The 26,820-nt window shown below is 38.4% G+C and overlaps 1 protein-coding gene across 1 annotated transcript in view; it reads right to left on the bottom strand.

The window, feature by feature from the left end:
• The window catches only part of LOC126298209 (hemicentin-1-like), a 748,827-nt gene that overhangs the window by 294,761 nt on the left and 427,246 nt on the right, over nucleotides 1–26,820 (bottom strand). The window contains exons 30-31 of the mRNA XM_049989513.1: nucleotides 14,441–14,559; nucleotides 4,636–4,914 (exon numbers count right to left, since the gene is read on the bottom strand). Of these exons, the coding sequence (XP_049845470.1) occupies nucleotides 4,636–4,914; nucleotides 14,441–14,559 (398 nt within the window). The remainder of the gene's footprint in view (nucleotides 1–4,635; nucleotides 4,915–14,440; nucleotides 14,560–26,820) is intronic.

Here is a 26,820-nt window from a genome sequence, read left to right as displayed (position 1 = left end):
AACTGCCAGCTGGGGATGTTAGCTACCCAAGGTCACGTCACACCTGGATTGCATTGAGAATAGCAGCTGCTGGTGACCTAGTACAACCCTTCGCCACTAGGTCTGTGTTGTCAAGGCCCATCATCTAGAGCCACCAGATGTGGGCTTCAGCTTATCACATGAAGTATTGGATAATATGGGGATTGTACTGCCCTTGAAAAGCTTCTGACTGGCCCTAACCCACCATCCTCCACCAGAGCACAAAAACACACTCAAAATTTATACAAAGATATCCATGGAATTTAAGCTTCCATTATCACATTCATTTGAGTAATTATTCATAGTTATGGTACAATTCTTCTGTTTCTCTTAGTCTGTGCTAGCCATGTTTAATTTTTGGATCCATTACTTTGTGAAACTTACTAATCTTAGGCTTGCCTTTTCCTAGTAGCGGCTAGTGGGTATACATTCTGGTTGTTCACAAATTTTTAGATAGATTCAGATAAATATGAGAGTAGGAAATTAAGAGCATCTGCTGTATAACATTATGCTTATCAATATATTTATACAACTGCAGTGACTGCCAGTAATAATAATAATATGCGTAACTTTTCTAAGAAAAGGAAAATTGTTTTTGTGGAATATTGTTGTGTTTTACATAATCAAGTACAGTTTAAGGAGAGAACAAAATAATGTTTAAGCTTTCATTACTCTCCACTTCACATTTAGTGTAAGTGGGAGTTTATGTGCAATTATATATATTTTTTGGGCAAAGGCGCAAGATCTGTATCACATGTATTAGTTAATTAGTTAACTTCTGTGCTGAGAATCAGACATTCTTATGTTGCACCCACACAACAACTTATGCTTATTATACACTTCTTTTTTAAGTTTTTGCTTTTAGTCATACTTATTTGGTTTCATCATGTTTACAGTCAACTGGTCTGGTCTGGCAGGCCCTAGTTCCCTTGCAGCTAACTTTTCCTAGTAATTTTCTTTTCTGTTATTACTTAAAACAGATTCAACAGAGTTCATATTGACACTGCACACGAAAGTTGATTCTTGCATAGGAAACAAGCAACTCCAATCACAAACTGCCATTTGTGTAACTGATTAAATTCAAGTAGTACTGTCTACTAACACGGTCACTTGACTAGAATACAAATGAGGCACTGACAATCATGAGGACCAAAATCAAACTGCCTTCAAGCCCATATTTAAATGAATACCAGAGAAACCAGTCAGACAGATTTTCGTGAATGTTCATATATACAGTGTGAATAAACCTGACCCATCATAAGAACGACATATGTCAGAAGCGTGAATAAATGGCACAGTTTCACAATTGATGAGGATGTGTTTTATTGTTCTCAGTGCCTCAAATAGATTAATGCATATAGTGAAGTACAGTCTACTATTACTATATAGTGAGTGAATTGGCATGTCGGAGGAGTGTGCTACTGCCAAGTGAGATTTATGCCAAACAAACAGGGATAATACACACATCATAAAAAGTTTTGCATCACCCCGGTTACCAGAACTGCTGAAGATAGACGTTGACTGTGAATATTGTATCACAGAAACAGTACCTTTGACTGTTCAGAGATGTCACTAAACCCACCCAAAGATGTAAACAACCATGCATGAGCAGTGACTATTAGACAGTAGGGGTCCGACAGCCGATCAGTTCCCGCCATTCCACCAGGAAAGAGGTATGCGACTCATGTTGTCTGTAGTTCAACCATGCCTGGATGTTCAATACTGGCATTTGATCATGTCCATATTGTTACTCTGTACCAGGAAGGGCTCTCAACAAGGGAAGTGTCCAGGTGTCTCAGAGTGAACCAAAGCAATGTTGTTTGGACATGGAGGAGATACAGAGACACAGGAACTGTCGATGACATGCATCGCCCAGGCCACTCAAGGGCTACTACTGCAGTGGATGACCACTACCTATGGATTATGGCTAGGAGGAACCCTGACAGAAACACCACCATGTTGAATAATGCTTTTGTGCAGTCACAGGGCATCATGTTACAACTCAAACCATGCGCAACAGGCTGCTTGATGCGCGACTTCACTCACAACGTCCATGGTGAGGTCCGTCTTTGCAACCACAACACCATGCAGTGTGGTGCAGATGGGCCCAACCACATGCCAAATGGACCGCTCAGGATTGCCATCATGCTCTCTTCACTGATGAGTGGCGCATATGCCTTCAACCAGACAATTATCAGAGATGAGTTTGGAGGAGGAGGAGGAGGAGGTTACTGTTTAACGTCCTGTCGACAACGAGGTCATTAGAGCCAGAGCACAAGCTCGGATTAGGGAAGGATGGGGATGGAAATCAGCCATGCCCTTTCTAAGGAACCATCCCGGCATTTTCCTGAAGTGATTTAGGGAAATCACAGAAAACCTAAATCAGGATGGCAGGACACGGGATTGAACCGTCGTCCTTTCAAATGCGAGTCTAGTGTGCTAAACACTGCGCCACCTCGCTCGGTGGATGATGAGTTTGGAGGCAACCCAGTCAGGTTTCATGCCTTGGACACACTGTCCAGCGAGTGCATCAAGGTGGAGATTCACTGATGTTTTGGGGCAGTGTTACGTTGGGCCGATGTATGCCACTGGTGGTCATGGAAGACGCCGTAACGGCTGTACGATATGTGAATGCCATCTTCTGACCGCTAGTGCAACCATATCGGCAGCAAATTGGTGAGGCATTCGTCTTCATGGAGAACAATTCGAACCCCCATCATGCACATCTTGTGGATGACTTCCTTCAGGACAATGACATCGCTTGACTAGAGTGGCCAGCATGTTCTCCTGACATGAACCCTATTGAACATGCCTGTGATAGATTGAAAAGGGCAGTTTATGGATGATGTGGCCCACCAACCACTCTGAGTGATCTATGCCAAATTGCTGTTCAGGAGTGGAACAATCTGGACCAACAGTGACTTGATGAACTTCTGGATAGTATGCCATGATGAGTACAGGCATGCATCAATGCACAAGGACATGCTACTAGGTATTAGAGGTACCAGTGTGTACAGCAATCTCGACCACCACCTCTGAAGGTCTCAATGTATGGTAGTACAACGCGCAATGTGTGGTATTCATGACCAATAAAAGAGCGAAAATGGTGTTTATGTTGATCGCTATTCCACTTTTCGGTAAAGGTTCCAGAACTCTCAGAACCGAGGTGATGTAAAACTTTTTTTGATGTGTGTAGTCTGCAACAGTGTGCTACCACCTAGTGGCATTGATGTAAACTTGCAGTTTACTGGCAAATACTAGCTGTGCATACCATGAACAGTGCACATTTTTGTCAAATCCCTATGGATTTGACACATAAGGCAATTATATCACGCCAGTTGCATATGTGCAAAAGCTCCTTAAAACGTGCACAACTGAAGGTGTGCTTTTGACCCTGATACCAGGTTTCATGAAGTCTAGAGTAGTAGTAATGTAGCATAGTGCAGTAGATTTAATGGTATGTATTTCAGATTACTACATCTATATTAAGTTTTACAGTGTTCAAAGAAAAATAATTAACAAATCCACAAGTTGTCGAAAGTTAGGGTGTTGACATGCTCTTGCACTCATACACAACAGCCACCATTGCCTTTTCCTTTATGAGGGAAGCTTGGAGTTTGTTTTAATAACTGCAATGTCTATGTTTATCACATCTGGATATAGACTCTTATGTGTAAAAAACTGTGTATTGATGAAAAGAAGCAATGATTCTGTCTATTCTGTTATAATTGCACTATTGTTCAATAGCTTTCAGCTGCACAATCTCTCAAACATATTTAAAGTAATTGGTTCACTCCAGTACTAGTAAAATATGCTCTTGTGTGGCCTGGTGCACCTAAAGACTGAGTAAGTAAGACAAAAAAAAAAAAAAAAAAAAAAAAAAAAAAAAAAAAAAAAAGGGGGGGGGGGCATTCTAATAAATAAGTGCAATATGAAAAATAAAATATTTATCTTTAAATGATATTTTAGGGTGTACAGTCAATTAATGTTTCATTTCTATACAGTACACATTTATCCACTTGTGAGGCCAACAGCTCAAATCTGCAGCTGCCATCCAGGCTGAGGCTTTCCATGAGTTTCCTACATAATTTAAGTCAAATTCCAGAAAGGTTCCTCTGAGAGGACATGACTGATTTCCTTCCCCATTCTCAACCAACCTAAGCATGTGCTCGGTCTCTAATGACCTCACAGTTGATGTGATTTTAAACCCTAATCTTCCTTTCTGAAGATAAATTTAGATACAACAACAAATGTCTGATTCACAGTCAACAAAATAAATTGCTTTAATCACCACTGAAAGACTGAAATGGTTATTTGGTTCAGAATTCACAAATGATGAAATCAGAGATGATTAATTGTGATGTTTATAACGTGATATCCTTCATCCTCTAGTACATATGAATAATGGAAACCTCAAATAGGGACAGACTCTGATAGGGAGGTGCAAGTATCCTCCCTATAGAATGTAACCCAACGCAAAATTTGTCAGTGAGCAGTAAACTACATTATAAAGTTAAGTTGAAGTGTGATTAGGAAAGCTGTTGAAATCAATTAACAAATAGACCAATCTGAAGACAGAAAAACAAATATTTTCAGTTTTAAGAGAGTGTTACATACCTGTGGCCTCGGATGACCTGTTACAGGGCACTCGAGTTTGATGTCTGAGGAAGCAACAACAGTGTATTGCATCTGTTGCACTTGGTTTTCTGAAGCTGGGAACTGTGGTTTCCTCAGTATATCTACAGTGAATGTCGCTGTTGTGCGGCCGACAATATTATATGCTAAACAAGAGTAAGTTCCTCTGTCTGACAGAGCTACGTCTTGAAGTTCCAACGATCGTCCTAAATCACGCAGTGAGTAGTGATCTTCATCTGAGAAGTCAATTATGTGGCCATCCTGCAAAAATAATCCAAAGAATAAGTGAAACAGCTGTCTCTCTCTCTCTCTCTCTCTCTCTCTCGTTCTCTCTCTCTCTCTCTCTCTCTCTCTCTCTCTCTCTCTACTCTTTATTACAAGTGGATTTGTAATGTCACATGTTGTTGTGAATGCCTTACATACTAGATGTCTCTTTTAAATGTCATCAGTCAGATTTTTTTCTGTGTTTTGTTAGATATTTGCAATTTTAATTTTGAAATGTGCAAATGAAATGAGACTAAACAAATACCCTCATCATGTTTCATGTTATGGGCAGGATCAGTGGAAAATGTTAGTTTGTTTCTTGTTGTACATAAATTGTTGTTTAAACCTGAGTTTTAAATAATCATTACATAAAGCAGTCCCAAATTAGTCTAGTGTGATGATCCATTTTACAATGCTCTTGTTCCACACACACACACACACACACACACACACACACACACAAACACACACATCAAAATTACACAAAACTCCAATGATTGCAACACACATCATAAAAATACTACACTGATATCATTAAGAAATATTTTATATGAGCAAACACACAGTGATTGACACAGACGTTAAGATTACAGTCATCAAGATCAGGTCATGTCCCCAATACAGGATTTACAAAGTCTAAGATGAATCATGTTCAAGAGCACACAATACCTATGAGATAGAATTCATTACTACTTTTTCATTGTATTTGTGGAACATAGAACAATCTCTTCATGGATGAATGACACTGTTTTCAAAATATGTAATAACTCATGTTGAGATTTATGACCTTACAATGACAGTCACAGTTTTATGAATATCATCTCAGTTATGAATAATAAAACTTTTTACTCTCTTGTGTGGCACAATGACCAAGATTTTATTTGTGTATGCTAATCATGTACGAGAAAAAACACCCAAAATTGTTTGTTGATGTTAGTGAAAATGATGCATGTTATGGGATTAGATTCACAGGATGAACCATGAATCTAACACTGGTGTGTGACAATAGCTCACCTCAGATGGAAAAATCAATTTATTTTTTTGATTTGAGCTTATAAAGTGAAGAAAGTTATTCAGTATTTCATCAGAGGTTAAGTACTGAAAGGCATCTGCTCTCAGGACTTGGAGACTACATTTGAGAACCTGCCACAGCCCCAACATGCTGAAGCTGGATGGGACCAGTTTGTTTTGTGAGAATGCTTACCCCCATCCTCACACCTACTGTTACAGAACCCTAAAGTATGAAAGATTATGTGCCAAACTCATGCTGTTATAAAGAGAAATTTCTGTGATAAACGGGAGCAGCCTCTATGTGGATGCATGGGAATGCTACTTAATACATTAATTTTTATTTCTTATATTATTTTGAATTTTTTGTTAGCAGCAACAAAAACAGTAGCCTATTATATTTCAAAACAGAGCTAATGGCCAGTACTTACTTTCAGGTGGTGAAGTGTTTAGTACTGTCACTGGAGATATACTAAAATAAAAGTGATGACACTATCCTAGCTTTCTGAACTATTAGTTCTTTCCTCTGGGAAGAAAGAGGGATTGGTTTGGGAAGATTAAAAATTAAGAAGAGGTCACTTAAACCCCAAGATGAGAGGGATCCACCCTCAGTAACAACAAGCGCAGCAATGATCAAGAGAGATGCAGCTGAGGTGGTTTATGTCACACAAGAAGGCTATGATCGTAAAACTGCACAGTAAAATGTAACTAGACCTTGCAACTGGTGGAGTCACACACACATTATCACTATGGATAGTTCACAACTAATTTGCATGGAAACATCTTGTAAATTTCTTGTTTGGATAGTAAAGTTATACTGTGTGTTTTGAGGTAGTCCTAAATGCCCTAATAATTGCAAAAGGGGCAACCTGGACTTTTTTATTTTCCTCATCTACTTCTCTATGCCATCCTGCTACTAAGCCACACTAAAATGATCATGGTTAACTGAAATGCTAAACCTCTGCAGAGACAGACAAATAGACATGAATGCAAGATGGTGGTTGTATTGGGGCTAGACGAGATTCAAGGGATTAAGGGAAATATGTTTCCCCAGTGAGAGACCCTCATGATATGCGATGGTGCTCTCATCTGTTTTAAGGGAATCATATTACTTCACTGAGATTCAGCAACATTTTCAACATTCTGTTGCTGTGTTCAGATCTACTCAGACAGACATTAATTCACAAATTGCAAGCTCACTCATCTGCTGCACAATGGATTCTTTACTTGGCAGTTGAAAACCAGTAGCCAGGTTAACAGAAATGTCACCAAAGGTGGAAGCAAGAAGCTCTAGACAGGTGGAGTAGATGGAAGCAGGCAAGGTATACTTCTGCAAGAAGCTACAACTGAGCACTGCTGACACAGCAGGAATTGCTCTCAGGTCTCACAGTGGGACAAGTTACCACATATCAAACTCTGATGACTTCTACCAAGCCTGTAAGTTAAGTATGGCAACTTGGCTTAGACCACAGCCTAGTGCCCATAAAATTAACGTCATCAACAATATAAATACTGGCTGTGAAAGTGAGCATCATATAATCAGTATGCACTTTGCCATCACATTTAAATTTTAACTTGATTTGAAATTAATTACACACACTCCATTATTGGCTTATGAAAATTCATATTTTAACAAAATAAAAAGTAACTATAAAATAAATTTACATGAAACATCATGCAATCATATGGAAACGGCGCTATTGAGCTCAAAACAATGGTGTTTATGTGCAGTCTGTGTGAGTAGTTATTAGGACCTCCACAAAACTGGAAATATGGTGGAGGAGGTAGTTGTACAAATTTGACAAACTGTATTTAACAAATTATCCAATATTGCTCAAGAGTCAATCAAACTGTGTAATCATAGAAACAAGCAATCAAACAATGGAAAATCCAGCATGGGATTTAACAATGTAATGAAAGGGATAGCTGCTACTCACCATATAACAGAGATACTGAGTCGCAGAAAGGCACAACAAAAAGATTGCCAGAAAGTTAGCTTTTGGCCATCAAAGCTTTTGTCCGAAAGAAGACAAAAAACATACACATGCACACTAATGCAAACACAACTCACACATACATGACCACATTCACTAGTGGCTGGAGCCAGACTCAAACACACAATCAAAGTTATATTGGCTGATGGAAGTGGCTAGGCATTCCGGAACCATATACCTGTTAATACCGCTGCATTGTACTCAATCACAGTTGTTAGTAGACTTCTGAAGCCTACTAAAACTTGTATTTCAGAAAAGGAAATTTCTCTGTGTATGGTAACACTTGCTTATTTTAGTAATTACTGTTCTGAGTAACACAAAGCCAAGAAGAGATGATTCCCACGCCTACAATACTGAATATCTTTTTATTTTTTCCCTCATTCGCCTCCAACAGTTATCCAACATAACAACTAATAAAATTCACGAGACAAGCAACACTCAGAGTAATTTGAAATTTGTTATCCATGAATGGACTGAAAATGAAATTAGCTTTGTATACTAAGTCATATTCAGTCTCAGATCAGGTACTACTTCGTGTAAGAGTTTGTGATTTCAATTACATGCTACGAATTTTCTTATACATGTCTTGACAACCTGAAAGGTATAATTACTAAAACATTATTCCTACATTTGCTTTAGTCACTTACTGTGCTTATAAAAGTGGAAATAATGTGTCATACAGTAACTTTTTGTTATTTTCGTGCTATTTGACTTAGGCTCCAATCATAAATCACCTCTGGAGACTGGACACAGCAGGCTGTACTTAGAGGCGGAATATGTTCAAATATGCTAGAAAAAGAGATCGGATATAGAATTGTGTTATTCCTGCTGGTAGTGTAGTTGGGACTTCACAACACTATGGTAAATATTTGAATGTTGTGTCTTCTCTACTGATTTCGAAATGTGGCAATGAATCGTCCAGATATCTTGATTTGATATTAATTTGTCACCTTAATGCAATATTGTAAATAATTCTCACATAAAAGGTGTCACTGACTTACAAAATTTAGTTTTTTGACTCGATTGTTTTCCAAAGCATCTTCTACAATGCCTGTTACCATCTATGACATGAGTTTTCTGTGTTAGTTAAGGGGTGTGATAAAAGTGTTTAGATCAGTAGCATCTGATTAGCTTTGTGGCACAGTACTTGTCTCATTTGGCAAAGACTACTTTTGTTTAAATCTCACTGACAAATTAATACTTTTTAAGTCAGTTGCAAGGGCTGTGATGACACACAACAACAAAGCCATTAGAAACCCATGCAATCATATTATTACTCTAGTTTAGTCTGAATAATGAGTTTTTAATATTTATCAACCTCCTGTTAGATCAAGAGAAAACTCATTATTAATAAATTATTACCATCATTACTTCTTATGTTGCCAGTTTTATAATAACCCTCTGTGATTTATCAAACAAAGTCATAAAGCCTATTTGAGACTGTGATCATACACTCCTGGAAATGGAAAAAACACATTGACATCGGTGTGTCAGACCCACCATACTTGCTCTGGACACTGCGAGAGGGCTGTACAAGCAATGATCACACGAACGGCACAGTGGACACACCAGGAACCGCGGTGTTGGCCGTCGAATGGCGCAAGCTGCGCAGCATTTGTGCACCGCCGCCGTCAGTGTCAGCCAGTTTGCCATGGCATACGGAGCTCCATCGCAGTCTTTAACACTGGTAGCATGCCGCGACAGCGTGGACGTGAACTGTATGTGCAGCTGACGGACTTTGAGCGAGGGCATATAGTGTGCATGCAGGAGGCCAGGTGGACGTACTGCCGAATTGCTCAACGCGTGGGGCGTGAGGTCTCCACAGTATATCGATGTTGTTGCCAGTGGTCAGCGGAAGGTGCACATGCCCGTCGACCTGGGACCGGTCCGCAGCGACGCACGGATGCACGCCAAGACCGTAGGATCCTACGCAGTGCCGTAGGGGACCGCACCACCACTTCCCTGCAAATTAGGGACACTGTTGCTCCTGGGGTATCGGCGAGGACCATTCGCAACCGTCTCCATGAAGCTGGGCTACGGTCCCGCACACTGTTAGGCCGTCTTCCGCTCACGACCCAACATCGTGCAGCCCGCCTCCAGTGGTGTCGCGACAGGCGTGAATGGAGGGACGAATGGAGACGTGTCGTCTTCAGTGATGAGAATCGCTTCTGCCTTGGTGCCAATGATGGTCATATGCGTGTTTGGCACCGTGCAGGTGAGCGTCACAATCAGGACTGCATACGACCGAGGCACACAGGGCCAACACCCGGCATCATGGTGTGGGGAGCGATCTCCTACACTGGCTGTACACTTCTGGTTAACGTCGAGGGGACACTGAATAGTGCACGGTACATCCAAACCGTCATCAAACCCATCGTTCTACCATTCCTAGATCGGCAAGGGAACTTGCTGTTCCAAGAGGACAATGCACGTCCGCATGTATCCCGTGCCACCCAACGTGCTCTAGAAGGTGTAAGTCAACTACCCTGGCCAGCAAGATCTCCGGATCTGTCCCACATTGAGCATGTTTGGGACTGGATGAAGTGTCGTCTCACGCGGTCTGCACGTCCAGCACGAACGCTGGTCCAACTGAGGTGCCAGGTGGAAATGGCATGGCAAGCCGTTCCACAGGACTACATCCAGCATCTCTATGATTGTCTCCATGGGAGAATAGCAGTCTGCATTGCTGGGAAAGGTGGATATACACTGTACTAATGCCGACATTGTGCATGCTCTGTTGCCTGTGTCTGTGTGCCCGTGATTCGGTCAGTGTGATCATGTGATGTATCTGACCCCAGGAATGTGTCAATAAAGTTTCCCCTTCCTGGGACAATGAATTCACGGTGTTCTTATTTCAATTTCCAGGAGTGTATTTTATACTTTATTAACAACTGTCCATCTTTATTATACTTCATTATATATTTAAACATAAATGGAGGGAATTAAAAGGTCTTGCAACTAAGATCTTCAGAAAAAGACTGTCTCCAAGTGAAGTGGGTAATCACATCCACTCCACCTCTTAAGACAGGGAACAAGAGAACAAAGGAGGAGGCTTCCCAGTACAAATCAGTCCAGAAAAAGCTGAGGCAAGAAATAGGAAAACAGACCTATAGTGTGGCTATCTCAGTTTTCGGGATGGTAGTCATCCAATAGAGCTATCCACTGGTCAACACAGCCTCGCAGCAGATAGAACTTGTTTAGATGGCTCTCTTCATGAAGTCTGAAACTCAGAAGGGTCTATCTGGAACATGGTGCTCATATCTTTGTCAGCATCTGAGCACTTCAAGACCACAACAATATCTATGTAGGTACTGGTATTTATTAAGGATACTTTTCCAAAGACTCTGTTTGAGGATGTATAGGCACAGAACCAGAAGGTCTCAAAAGAGGATTGGAGGGTAATTAATCAAAAGGTTGCATCAAATGCTCACACCCTTGTGTTGGAAGTCAGCAAAAAAACCCTGACAGCAATGCTGAGAACAGGACCTAAAATTGCACTTAAGGATCTTGTAGGATAATCAAAAACATCAAAAGCAACAGTGGCAACAAGATGGAGGCTGCAAATGTTGCAGGTAAACCTGCAACACGATAAAGGGGTAACTGCCACACTGAGTCATTTTCTGGGAGGACAGGAGATGGATGTCGCCCTGATCCAGAAACCCTCTCTACACAAAGGGTACATTTCAGGCCTTGGAGGAAATGGAGGTAAGTTAATTTATGCTAGAAATCTAAAGAACACTGAACATGCATTTCTGTTAAGAATGGAGTTTCATTCATGCCTATGGTGGACTTCCGTTCCAGGGACTTAGCACCCATCAAGATGAAACAACGTGAGGAAGGAAGTGTGAGGAAAATCGTATTGGTCTTAGCTTCCCTTTCTTATGAAGACAGTACTCCTACTTCCCAGGAATTGAGTAGACTGATAGCTGCTCACTAAAGAATGAATAACTGTTGGTTGGTTGTGATGTCAGTGCCAACAACCTTGTGTGAGGAAGCAGCAAGATGAACAGCAGAAATGAGTACCTACTTGAAAATCTATTGGAGAGTAATTTGGAAATATTAAAGAGGGCTAGAAAACCTACCTTTACGAACAGAAGAGGAGAAGAAGTTACTGACATAATTTTTGGGTCCACTCTATGGTTAGTTATGTCACACAATAGGGCATGGTGCTGTAGCCATACTTATCTGACCACATGTATATTAAGTTTGAGGTTGAAGTGGGTGTTAAACATCCCATGGTATATAGGAATCCTAGGAAAACAGACTGGGACTGATATTGGACTTATTAGAAGTCAGAACTTCAATAAGGAACCGAGAAGATTTTGAGAAAATAGTAGATGCAATAACATCTGCGTTTATGACTTCAAATTTAGAAACTAACCAATCACCAACAAGTGCACATACAGATTCTACCTTTGTGCAACAACACTCTAGAAATGCAGAGGAAGTAAGTAAGAAGACTGATCTACCTTGCAAGAAAGAAAAGACAATGGGGTAAATATTGGGAGGTCTTTGTCTAATACAACCTTACTATCAAGCAAATGAAGCTGTCATTCTGGAAAGTATTATCTGTGGAATTAGAAGGTACAGCTTTACATTTTTGGAAAGCATCTGATATAGTGCTTCACTGCAGACTGTTAATGAATGTACAAAACAAGAATAGGTTATCAGATATGTGAGTAGCTTGAAGACTTCTCAGTATGTTGTTGTGGATGACCAGAGTTTATCAGAGACAAGAGTATTGTCAGGAGGGCGCCAGGGTCGTATGATAGGGCTGCTCTTGTTCTCCACACACATAAATGGTCTGATGGATAAATGTGAGCAGAAATCTGAGACTGTATGCTAATGATACTGTAGTATATGGGAAAATGTCATCACTGAGTAACTGCAGAAGGATACAAGATGATTTAGACGGAAATTCAATTTGATGTGATGAATGGTAACTTGCTCTAAATGTAGAAATATGTAACTGAATGAAGATGAGTCAGAAAAACAATCCTCAAATGTTTGACTACAGTATTAGTAGTGTGATTCTTGACAGAGTCATGATGATTACAGTCTCTAGGTGTGATGCTGTGATGTGATAGGAAAAGAAATAAGCATGTAAGATAGTTAGTAGAGAAGGCAAATGATCAACTTTGGTTTATTGTGAGAATTCTAAAAAAGTTTAGTTTATCTATAGGAGACAAGGTACTGGCAGAGGTAAAGCTGTGAGGATGGAGTGTGAGTCGTGCTTGGGTAGCTCAGATGGTAGAGCATTTGCCTGCAAAAGGCAAAGGTCCTGAGTTCGAGTCTTGGTGCGGCACACAGTTTTAATCTGCCAGGAAGTTTCATATCAGCACACACTCTTTTGCAGAGTGAAAATATCATTCTGTCATACTAGTGTGACTTATTCATGAGTACTGTTTGAGTGTTTGTAATGCCCACCAGTTAAGATTAAAGGAAGACATCAAGGAAATTTAGAGTCAGGCTGTTCAGTTTGTTACCAGTAATTCCGTCAGTGTGCAAGGATTACAGAAATTCTCTATGAAGTTAAATGAGAGGACCAGTGGGGAAGTCAACACTCTCTTCATGAAAGACTATTCAGAAAATTTAGAGAAGTAGCGCTTCAGGCTGACTGCAAAATGGTTCTGGTGCTGTCAATGTACATTTTGCTTAACAACAATGAAGACAAGGTAACAGAAATTAGGGATTGTATGGAGGCAGTAATTTTTCCTTTGTTCCACTTGTGAGCAGAACAGGAAAGGGAAAAATTATTATGATACAAGGTACCCTCTACCAAGCACCATATGGTGCATTACAGAGGCATGTATGTATGAATATGTAAATGTAGACATACCAATGTTAATACATAAAACCCTGACAAATTATTTTCTCAAAACAGGCTAATAATTTGTAAAATATAGATAATAATGCTTAGACATTTTGAAAGCAGCATTGCAATTAAGGTAAATTAAAATGTTAGTTTATCTGACAGGTAACATAAGGAAATATTAATTACTTAAGATGAGAAACAATACACATAGACCTCAAGCAACAGAACAAAAATTACAATGTCTGCAATAAATACAAACTGTGAGAATTCTTAAGAACACTAACTAGACTGCATCACAGAAAAGTACTTAGGTAACAGAAAATGAAGTATTTGTTATTGTACTTTTAAGTGCAGGCTGACAGTCAATATAGCCTACACTGAATCTCTCACTGTGAAGTAAACTGTGTGAGGAAATGAACCTTCCTTCCAGAGCAATTTACCTTAGCTTACATACTTGCATTCCACCTCACAGTACACAGACAGCTACTTATTTCTTACAGTGACTAGTAACTCCAATGCAGAATCTAGTTGTTCTAAATCTAATTCACAAATATTTCAACTGTTCAAAATTATTTTCTTCTTCTTTACAATAGAAGTTGTTTGGCTTTATACATACAGAAATAAATATGGTTGCTTTACTGTAGACAACTACTAGTGGGGAGGTTAGGAATTTCTATGAATACAAACATTAATGCACAAAACTCACTTTCAACCACTGAATCTTTGGCGGAGGACTTGCATCAATAGCTGGGCATGTAATTACCAAGGAATCACCTTCGTTTACTTCAAGTACACCATCTTCTGGCTCTATCATGGAAGGTGGTACTGAAATGAAAAATTATTGATCAAATATACAAACAACGCCTATTTATAAGGAATAAATTACACAAAAGGATAATATTTGTCAAGGATGTGCTATATTATAAAAAATACAATTTCCAAAAAGTGATAAAAGAGTCAAGAAAGCATTCATCAGCCTAGTAAAGAGATAACAGCAATATCAGTAAGATCTCATTTTTGTTATGTTGATACATCTTAGACAATAATGTAAATTAAGTGTCAACTTGACAAAACTCAAGGTCAGTTGAAATTCTTCTCGTGGTCTTTGTAATCTTTTAAAAGAAGATGTACACAACTTTTCTGCTTCGCTGTAGATGAATGGAAGAATGATGCTGATTCAAGGGCTGTTGGTTGCCACAATTTTTGTTGAGACTCCTAATGTGGCTTTTGCACTGGTGGACTGCATACTTAGTCTAAAGTCTTCACCAATCTCAACCACATGGACTCTGTCCTACGGGTGAGATTTACTGGTCATGGGGCAAAATACCAAGAAGTGGCAGGCTGATGCTCAGTAGACTGAATGAACACATGAAAAATATTCTCAATATCTCTCTACTTGGGCTAAGTACACAGGGCTTTGTTGCACAGTTTTTATTCATTTGGATAATCTGGAATACTGTGTCATCATGTTCTGTTTTGAATAGTTTACTACAGACAAGGGCAAATTCTCCAATTAGATGACTATTATTTTTCTATAATTTTTACTTTTCCTGTAATATTTATTTATCTGCAAAATTTATATTTCTGCAGTAGTACCTAAGTTGTAGATACTTTATATGAAAATGATCAGTACAACTTACATAATACCATAGAATGTAACCACAACTAGTTAGTAAAACTGGAATGTTCCATATCCTGTGATGTATTTACAAAATGAGTCACCAGAACATGAAATGAATAAATGAAATAAATATTGATTAAATGTGTGTGAAATAGTACAGGGCGCTTGACATTAAGGTATAACTACAAGAAAGTTTTATGCAAAATCATTATTACATTGCTTGCTGATCAAATGTGAATGCAGAATTGCATTTTCGATGGTCTCTTAATATGATTTTCATGAAAGACACTGTTCAGATTGGGGAAGTGATCATATGCTGGATTACTACACTGTGTTAGTAAATAAATAGTGTAGCTCAGTTGGAAAATTAATAGAAATTCATTCATTTTAATATGCTTACAAAACCCTTGTTTGACCAGTTCTTGAATATTGCTTGTCAGTTCAGAAAAACTTTCTAGGTTGTGAATGGAAAAGTGGAAAATGGTAAATTTAAATGTTTCAAACCACTACTTGGCTTCCAGAGTGCAAATATAGGTTAAATTTACAGTGAAGCTAATTACATATTAGTATTTTGTGAGTATTCTTTAACCTGGTTCACAAATTTTCTTGGCGCTCTAAAAGCTACTCTAATGCTCTCTCCTACAAACTATTCTTCTGTTGTAATATCTTTATTAGGCTGTCATTTCTGACCTCTTTATGCAGCACTTGGTTATTTGTAACCAATGATTCCTTCCATTAGCTAAAAAAGTTTGAGTCACCTAGAGATAACAAGGCTGTGAAAAACTGTGACACAAAGTACCTTCATGACAACCCCACACCTGTATTTGCTGTGTGAATCTTACTGTTTCCTGTTTATACTACTGATAATTTTCGGTAATGCATTAGTTTGTGATTTATTGTGAGTTGGTGAAATAGGTGTTAATAACCTGAAAAGGTGATTTTAAGCCATTCTGGAAGTCCACAAATACAATGTAGTTAACATCACAAAAAATGCATAACTACTTTCAGTGTTAATTAAATAATATTAAATATCACTCAAGGCTAATGCAACATCTTCATGTCTCATATATAACTGTCGATATTTTGCTGTTTAACAATATTAGGAAAAGAATAGATTGTTACTTACCATAAGGATGACCCACTGAGTTGCAGACAGGCACAACAAAAACACTATTATACATTACAGCTTTTGGCCAAAGCCTTCTTCAGCAAAGAAAACACACACACACACACACACACACACACACACACACACACACAACGTGTGCATGAAGGGTGATTGATTGTGAGCATGTGTGTGTGTGTGTATGTGTGTGTTTGTGTGTGTTTCATGACATAAATGTATGAAGTATGTGTGTTTTCTATGCTGAATAAGGCTTTGGCCCAAAGCTATAACATGTAACAATCTTTTGTTTGTGCCTGTCTGCAACCCAATGAGTCATCTTCAGGGTGAGTATCAGTCTGTCCATTCCCTTATATTGTTGGTCTTCCTGTCTGGAGTTTCCACTGTCTGATTTTTGATGTTGAGTAGATACCAATAACCCTCTTCATGCAGGTAAATAAGCTGTTCACTTTATCCCACCTCCTCCTAAGGTTTTAAATAAATATTTTCCAACAACTTGTAGCATGGCTGCCTTCTAGTGAGAAATAATGAACGGTTCATATCAATAGCTGTTATTTACTCATGATGGTACACATGCAGTTAACATTACTGGTTAATATTCAAAGAAGATTTTGTGCTTCATACTGGTTAAGACTGCTAATATATAAGCTATCAGCAGAGTTTTTCCCTGCAAGGTTCGAGTGAACACAATCCCACTATGTTCCTCAGACACCACCCTACTACATCAGTGATATTTCTTTTTGAAACTTCCTGGCAGATTAAAACTGTATGCTGGATCGAGACTTGAACTCGGGACCTTTGAATTTCACGGGTAAGTGCTCTACCAAGTGAACTACCCAAGCACAACTCACGCCCCATCCTCACAGATTAAATTCCACCAGTACCTTGTCTCCTACCTTCCAAACTTCACAGAAGCTCTCCAGCACAAAACCGCACTGTGTTACAAACATTGGTGCATGATGAATGAATGATATCAGGGGCAGATAACATGCCCCATTAGCTGTGCCACCTATGCAGGGTTTTCAGGAACTATGACTACAATCTTCAGCAAATAAATGAAGTGATCAAAACCAAGAATCACAATAAGACCACTGACAAGCGGCAGGAAGAGAAACTTGTTTTTCTTGCCATTCTGTTACTCTGTGTTGAGCAAAATAAGGTGCCTGCTGAAAAGGCACAAGATCAAATTGATACTCAGGCCTCTGACAAAAATCTGTAAATTTCTGAGACCAGTTAAAGATGTAGTATGTCTAAGAACACTTGGGGTCATATCTGATCATATCTGATGAATCCTCTGTTGTGGTTTGCGCTAACTGCTTCTGGGACTCTGCAATTAAAGAAGCCCTTGAAACAAAAAATAGCAATAAGCATGGGATCCAGTGATCACAAGGTTCGAGTGAGCATATTGAAAGTCAAGTCAGTGATGGAAAGTCATTGAGCAAATCAACAGTGATTTCTGCCATTCCCCAAGGTAGTGTTCTCATCCCTTTGCTGTTGCTTATCTATATAAATGATTTAGGAGTGAATATGAGCAGCCATCGTTGGTTGATTGCAGATGATGCTGTCATTCATCATCTAGTAAAGTCATCAGAAGATCAAAACAAGTTGCAAAATGATTTAGAAAATATATCTGTATAGTGTGAAAATTGGCAATTGGTCCTAAACAATGAAAAGTGTCATCCACATTAGTACTAAAAGAAATCTGTTAAACTTCAGTTACACTATAAATCAGTCAAATCTAAAGGCTGTAAACTGAACTAAATGCCTAAGAGTTACAATTACAAGCAACTTAAACAGGAAAGAACACACAAAAAATGTTGTGGGTAAGGTGAACTGAAGACTGTGTTTTATTGGCAGAACACTTAGAAGAATCAACAGATTTTTCTAAAGAGACTGCCTACACTATACCTGTCCATCCTCTTTTGGAGTACTGCTGCATAGTGCAGGATCCTTACCAGTCAGGATTAATGGAATATATCAAGAAAGTACATGAAAGAACAGCATATTTTGTATTATCGAGAAATATGGGAGAGACTATCACTGACATGATACACGATTTAGGATGGACATCATTAAAACAAAGGCAGCAGAATCTTCTCACAAAATTTCAATCGCCAACTTTCTCCTCTGAATGTGAAAATATTTTTTTGACGCTGAATTACATAGGAAAAAATGATCATCATAATAAAATAAGTGAATTCAGAGCTCACACAGAAAGGTATAGGTGTTTGTTTTTCCGAGCACTGCTTGAGCCTGGAATGATAGAGAATTATTGTGAAGTTTGTTCGATGAACCTTCTGCCAGGCACTGAAGTGTGATTTTCAGAGTATCTATATCAATGTAGATATATACTATAATTGGCAATGTCATGAGTGCCACTGACATTACAGCCAGCAGCTGGTGTATACAAGGGCGTACCAGCAGCCCACTGGAAGTCATGTTACTTGAGAATGGCCAAAGAGTGCTTGGTCAACAGTTTGTTTAGTTTTAACTGCTTGATGTGGCTGGACACTGTAGAAGTTTTTATTCAAGAGAAAGAGATGTTCTAGTTGCAGTAAGTCTGACCATGTCTCGTCCAAATGTACAAAGCAGAATAGTAGTCAAAATGTGACAATGAATGCAAACACAGTTAAGATGAGTGTTAAGAACTTTAAATTTAAAAATGTACAAATGACTAACCAAGAGGTGAAGTAACTAACTGACTGTGGCAGTCAACTTAATTTATTATGACTAAATGTTATTAGATTATGAATTCTCCAAGTTTGCAAGGTACAGATGAAGTCTTATAGGATTTGCGAAAAACTTTGTCTCTCCACAAGGGTATTTTACAGGCATTGTTGTGATTGATGACATGAAAACTGAAATAGACATTTTTGTGGTTTCTACAGACACTACGAACTTAGAAATGGCAGCTAAGAATTGTCTTTTAGACCAAAGTGAAGTTTCAACAAACAAGGACAGAGTTACGATTAGGAAGCCAAATGGGAAGCTCATCTTATGTCTATTTATATAGCAGAAAAAGCAAAAGTAGATATTGAAAGTTCTATTAGTGATGAAACAAAGGAATATACTTAAGATTTAGTGGCTAAATACAAGTCAACATGTAATGTACACACATTATTGTCACCAGAAGGGAATGAGAGTGTTGAAAAACCAAGTTCAGATGTGGCTTGATCAAGGAATAATGGAACCAATTTCATCTGCATATGCTAGTTAGGCTGTAGTTGTAGCAAAGAGAAATGGAGAGTACTGCATCCTCAAAGACTACGGAAGATCATCCAAAATCACAGTAAAAGATTGTTACCAATTGTTTTTCATGGAAGATCTTTTAGATAAACCACAAAATGCCTGGGTGTTTTGCACACTATATCTGAATAATATTGATGCTGAAGAGGAAAGCCAAAAATATACCTGATTTGAGACACTCTCATAGCAGCTCCAGTTCAGGAAAGCTGCATTTCGATTATCAAAGTCACCTGCAGTGATCCAGTACATTATAACCTCTGTTTTTGGGACATTTATTTATTTATATGGACAATATTATAATACCAACAGAGAGTGATGATGAGAAACTACAACATGGCTTATATTAAAAACTGCAGCAGAATAAGTTTTGGAAATTAATTTTGCAAAAGTCATTTCTTGAAAAAAACTATTGAATTTCTTGGCTATGTTATACAGTGTGGACCACTCTGACATACTTATGAAAATATGACATCTGTTAAAAACTTTCCAGAACCAAATGTTATAGCAATACAAAGTTTCCTAGGTCAGGAAGTATATCTCAAATTACTCTACAGCTGCCAAACCTCTGAGTGATATACTGAGGAATCATCAAGAATATAGATCTGAAGAAGAGGAGAGCAGAGCAAGACGCTGAAAGATATCCTTTCATCATATCCAATTTAACAGCTCTACAGCCTAAAATGCAAAACTGAATTACACTCAGACTCAAGCAAACAATATTTTGGAACCATGTTATTACAAAAATCTCTAGATGAAGACAAGTTGCATCCAATCTCATATATGAGGAAAAAGACAACACTTCAAGAGAAAAAATACAATAGTAATGAGTTTGAAGTTTTAGCTGCTCTTAATGCCTTAAAGGAACTCCTATTGTATTTGTTAGGAATATGTTTTAAAATTGTAATAGACTGTGTTGCATTCCAAAAAGCTAAGTATAAGAAAGACTTCTCACCAAGTATAGCAAAATAGTCTTGGAAGAACATTCCTACACTGTCAAGAACTGATCTAGGGTGAAATATTCAGATGCCTTAAGTCATGTGTAAATATACTGCTTGGTTTTGCAGATGGTTTAACAGCTAGAATCAGAAAGGCTGAAGAGAAGGATGATGGTTTGGCAGTGATCAAAAGCATTCTCAAAGAATGGCTTTAGGAAGACTTTTTAATGAGGGATGAAATTCTTTTTAAGTTCTAAGATAAGAGAGAGAATTTCGTGGTTCCACACATTATGCAACATGAAATCATCAAGCTTGTGCATGAGAAATTATACTATGTAGTTAATTGAAATGGATAGGAAGTAAAACAAGATTATTATATACTAGATTTGACTGAGAAGGTGAAAAGAGTTATCTCCATTTGTGTAAAATATTTAAATGTGAATAAGAAATCAGGAAAGAAGGAAGGTTTCCTTCATCTCTTATTCAATGAAAATGAGCCATTATGTGCTTATCACGTGGATCATAGTGGACCACTTCCACCAATTCACAAAGTATAAAACTATATTCTACATATTATCAATGCATTTACCAAGTTTATCTGGATTTATCCTGTAAAGAGTACAAAATCAGCAGAAGCAAGTAGTAAGACAGAATTACACAAAAACTAATTTTGGGAATCCAGTAGAAATAATTGCCAATAGATGGACTTGCTATACTTCAAAGGCTTTCAAGGAGTAATGTATTACGAAAGGAATTGAACACATTTTAATAACATGTGTACTCCCTAGAGAAAATGGACAGATTGACGCAATAAATTCTACCTTCACTATGATAAATGCTAAGCTTCATACAAATAATCATAATGAGTGATGTAAGGTGGTAAAATTGGCTCAACATGCCTTGATAATAATATTAAAAAGGGATTACTTCATAATGTTCTGTAAAATTATGCTTATTTATTCATGAACTGGCTTTTGGCATTTTAGGCCATCTTCAGGTGACAACTGAACGTCAGAAATACATATAAACATTATTAGTGACTTACACAGATATTATTTATACAGAAAATTCAAAAATAACATACATTGTTAAGGTAGGGAAACATTATAAATTTTTGTTACATAGAAATAATTACAGTAACTAAAAATGAGGAGGGAAACAAAGTTTTTATATGAAGATATATTTAACACTGATGAAAAATAAGATGAATTTACAGTTTGCATCTAGTATTTGTAACAAAAACTTAATTTAACATAGTGGGAAAAAGGAGATTCAGTCTGAACATTTAATACTCCACCCATCTCCTAGCTCTCTGGGAATGGAAAAAATAAAGTGCATTCACGTGTTTTTCTTTCAAGAAAATGATTTAAGAGTCAGTATTATGCAGGTTTTTAACATGGTCAGAGCTGAAAAGTTTTTATATCTACTTACAAGTCACCATTTGTCTTCCAGCTATCCTATGGGCACCGTTGCGAGGCACCAGCCCATCATGTTTCAATTCGACTAGCACATGCCAGCACATGGTGCCTAAGCTCAACCACCAGGAAGTGACACATTCAGACAGCACTGACAGCCATTCATCAAGAGCAACTCGCACAGCCGCCACCCAGCACCACTACTAGGAAATGTGTCACATGTCAATCTGTATAATCCTGGAGTGGGAGCTTCTCTTTCATTCTACAATGGTTTATGCTCATGTTAACTTCACTCTGTTTATGGAATGACTGTATGTCTTATTGATTCTACATTGGCTATGTGAAGGACAGTGTATTGAATGTGTTCATAGTGTCAGAATTACAGTGACTGTATAATTATTGGTAGACATAGTTGTATGTGTTTCAAGACAAGTGGCAGCTCATAAGGTTCGTTATTCACATGTGTTGTCACTTAACTAACAATGTTGACAGAGGCAGCCTTGGAGGCTGTCCTTCAGAGTTTCCTGTGACAGCTGCAGGAACACATGGCCCTGTTGGAGAGAGTGTTAATAGACCTGGTAACATTGCTTAAAAATTCACAGGCCTACAACAAAGCAGCCAAGGACTGGGAGTTTTATGAGAAACATCTACAGCAACACTTCGCAGCCATCAAGGTAACAGATACCAACCCCATTAAATCATTCTTCCTGTCATAGACCTCTCCCCAAATTTACCTCTTCTTAGAGAATTTAGCCCCCATTCAGGATCAGGTGTCTCTGTCATTTGATGACATGTATTACTTACTGACCTCAAATTATCACACACATAACATCTACATCTACATCTACATCTACATCTACATCTACATCTACATGACTACTCTGCAATTCCCATTTAAGTGCTTGGCAAAGGGTTCATCGAACCACAATCATACTATCTCTCTACCATTCCACACCTGAACAGCGCGCGAGAAAAACGAACACCTAAACCTATCTGTTCGAGCTCTGATTTCTCTTATTTTATTTTGATGATCATTCCTACCTATGTAGGTTGGGCTCAACAAAATATTTTCTCATTCGGAAGAGAAAGTTGGTAACTGCAATTTCGTAAATAGATCTCGCCATGACGAAAAATGTCTTTGCTTTAATGACTTCCATCCCAACTCATGATTCATATCTGCCACACTCTCTCCCCTGTTACGTGATAATACAAAACGAGCAGCCCTTTTTTGCACCCTTTCGATGTCCTCTGTCAGTCCCACCTGGTAAGGATCCCACACCGCGCAGCAATATTCTAACAGAGGACGAATGAGTGTAGTGTAAGCTGTCTCTTTAGTGGACTTGTTGCATCTTCTAAGTGTCCTGCCAATGAAATGCAACATTTGGCTCACCTTCCCCACAGTATTATCTATGTGGCCTTTCCAACTGAAGTTGTTTATAATTTTAACACCCAGGTACTTAGTTGAATTGACAGCCTTGAGAATTGTACTATTTATCAAGTAATCGAATTCCAACAGATTTCCTTTGGAACTCATATGGATCACCTCACACTTTTTGTTATTTAGCGTCAACTGCCACCTGCCACACCATACAGCAATCTTTTCTAAATCGCTTTGCAACTGATACTGGTCTTCGGTTGACCTTACTAGACGATAAATTACAGCATCAACTGTGAACAACCTAAGAGAACTGCTCAGATTGTCAAACAGGTCATTTATATAGATCAGGAACAGCAGAGGTCCCATGATGCTTCACTGGGGAACACCTGATATCACTTCAGTTTTACTCGATGATTTGCCGTCTATTACTACGAACTGTGACCTTCCTGACAGGAAATCACGAATCCAGTTGCACAACTGAGATGATACCCCATAGGCCTGCAGCTTGATTAGAAGTCACTTGTGAGGAACGGTGTCAAAAGCTTTCCGGAAATCTAGAAATATGGAATCAACCTGAGATCCCCTGTTGATAGCGGCCATAACTTTGTGCGAATAAAGAGCTAGCTGTGTTGCACAAGAACGATGTTTTCTGAAACCATGCTGATTACGTATCAATAGATCGTTCCTTTCGAGGTGATTCATAATGTTTGAATACAGTATATGCTCCAAAACCCTACTGCAAACCGACGTCAATGATACAGGTCTGTAGTTTGATGGATTACTCCTCCTATCCTCCTTAAACAGTGGTGCGACCTGCGCAATTTTCCAATCTGTAGGTACAGATCTATCGGTGAGGGAGCTTTTGTATATAATTGCTGAGTAGGGAGCTATTGTATCAGACTAATCTGAAAGAAACCTAATCAGCATACAATCTGGACCTCAAGACTTGCCCATATCAAGAGATTTAAGAGAGAATCTACTACTATTTCGTTAAACTATCCACATGCTGATCTCTAATTTTCTTCTTACGTTCTGTTCTTTCCCCAGAACTTATTTCGTTTGCAGAAGAGTTACCTTAGTTGTTACTTTCCTGTCTTCTCACTCTTACTATCCATTGTCATGAAGATGAGGAAACCATGACCTTTATCTTATAGTAGAATTAAGTTAAATAAAAAAGGGGGGAGCTAATTTATGAGAGTTAATGATACTTTTTGTAAAGTCATATAAAAAATTGATAGTGTAAAGTTGATAGCGTAATCTAAGGATGTAAGGAAAGTAACATTGTCACATGTTGGAGATGAAATCTGCAGCCAAGGTGCAGCATCATTGCTGCCAGATCGACGACAAGACTGAGGAGAGCGGTTAGGCGTGAGAGGAAGGAACACTGAGTGTGAGTACTTTCAAAAGATAGGCCGTGAGGAGTCAGGTGCGAGCATCTCGTCTTGTAGCCACAGGTAGACAGTTTACCACCTACGTCTAGTCGTGGTAAGGCGCCATACAGACAGCCACCACAAGTTATCCGACAACTGTGGCTGGTGTGATGTGCGGTCCTAGTCACTAGCTAAAAAGCTTGAATGACAAACCATGAGATGAGTATTAATGGTGCAAAATAAATTGCCTTTTTCTGACCAACATCATCCAAGAAGGAAAGGGAGAGAGGGGACAGTCATAAGACAGTGGTCTCTGCTTTTATTGTGAGAAGTTATGCAGCTCTGCTTTGTTAAAATATTTTCCTGTCCCCTGTGATAGCGGAACTGCGTCAGACAGAGGTGATAATAGGTGGAGTTAGGACAGTTTTTTCTAGAACAGTGCAGAAGTAATTTTATTTATTTATTTATTGCTCTGTGAGACCAAATTAAGGAGAAATCTCCATGGTCATGGAAAGAGTCAATACATGATATTGTATCACAATAGTAGAAACAGATAAAATGAAATACAAGAAACATATTCAGGTGACAATTCGTAAGTTTAAATAAAGAAAATCAACAATGTAACACTGGAACTTGCTTAATTTTCCAGCTCTTCCAGGAGCTCCTCGACAGAATAGAACGAGGGAGCCATGAGAAAACTCTTCAGTTTAGACTTAAAAGCGTTTGGGCTACTGGTAAGATTTTTGAGTTCTTGCGGTAGCTTATTGAAAATTGATGCAGCAGATAGTGCATTTACAACAGTCAAGGAAGTGCATTCCACATGCAGATTTGATTTGTGCCTAGTATTAACTGTGAGATAGCTGCTAACTCTTGGGAATAAGCTAATATTGCTAACAAATAACATTAAATAAAATATATACTGTGAGAGCAATGTCAGAATTCCCAGACTATTGAATAGGGGTCTACAAGAGGTTCTTGAACTTACACCACATATAGCTCAAACAGCCCATTTTTGAGCCAAAAATACCCTTTTCGAATCAGAAAAATTACCCCAAAAAATAATACCATATGACATAAGTGTATGAAAATATGCGAAGTAGACTACTTTTTGTGTTGAAATGTCACTTATTTCAAGATCCTGAACATAGGCTTTCCACAACAGCTTACTATCTATCCGAACGCCTAGGAACTTGAACTGCTCCATCTCGCTTATAATATGCACATTCTGTCTGATCAAAATATCAATTCTTGTTGAATTGTGAGTTATAAACTGTAAAAACTGAGTCTTACTGTGATTTAGCATCAAATTATTTTTCACAAGCCACGAACTTACTTCATGAACTACATCATTTGATAAAGTATCAATATTACACACAAGATCCTTTACTACCAAGCTGGTGTCATCAGCAAACACAAATATTTTTGAATCACCTGTAATACTAGAAGGCATATCATTTATATAAATAAGAAACAGCAGTGGCCCCAGCACCGACCCTACCACTCTCAATATTTCAGAGAATTATCTTCTGCTTTCTGTTCTTAAAGTAAGGGACGAACCAACTATAAGCTACTCCCCTTACTCCATAATGGTCCAACTTCTGCAATAATATTTTGTGGTCAACACAGTCAAAAGCCTTCATTAAATCAAAGAAAACACCTAGTGTTCGCAGCCTTTTATTTAATCCGTCCGAAACCTCACAGAGAAAAGAGATTTGACAGCAAATTATGTGATTTTAATGCTTCAGTAACCTTGTATATACAACCTTCTCGATAACTTTAGCAAACACCGATGGCATAGAAATAGCTCTATAATTGTCAGCATTATCCCTGTCTCCCTTTTTATAAAGTGGCTTCACTACCGAGTACTTAAATCGGTCAGGAAACCGATTACTCCTAAAGGAAGTACTGGGCTAAGTATTGGGCTAACATACATAGAACAATACTTCAGTATTCTGCTAGATACCCTGTCATATCCATGAGAGTTCGTGATCTTTAGTG

This window comes from Schistocerca gregaria, chromosome X (assembly GCF_023897955.1).
Source record: "Schistocerca gregaria isolate iqSchGreg1 chromosome X, iqSchGreg1.2, whole genome shotgun sequence".
NCBI lineage: Eukaryota > Metazoa > Arthropoda > Insecta > Orthoptera > Acrididae > Schistocerca > Schistocerca gregaria.
The sequence above is the reverse complement of the archived record's forward strand: the minus strand, read 5'-3'. Positions and strand labels throughout refer to the sequence as shown.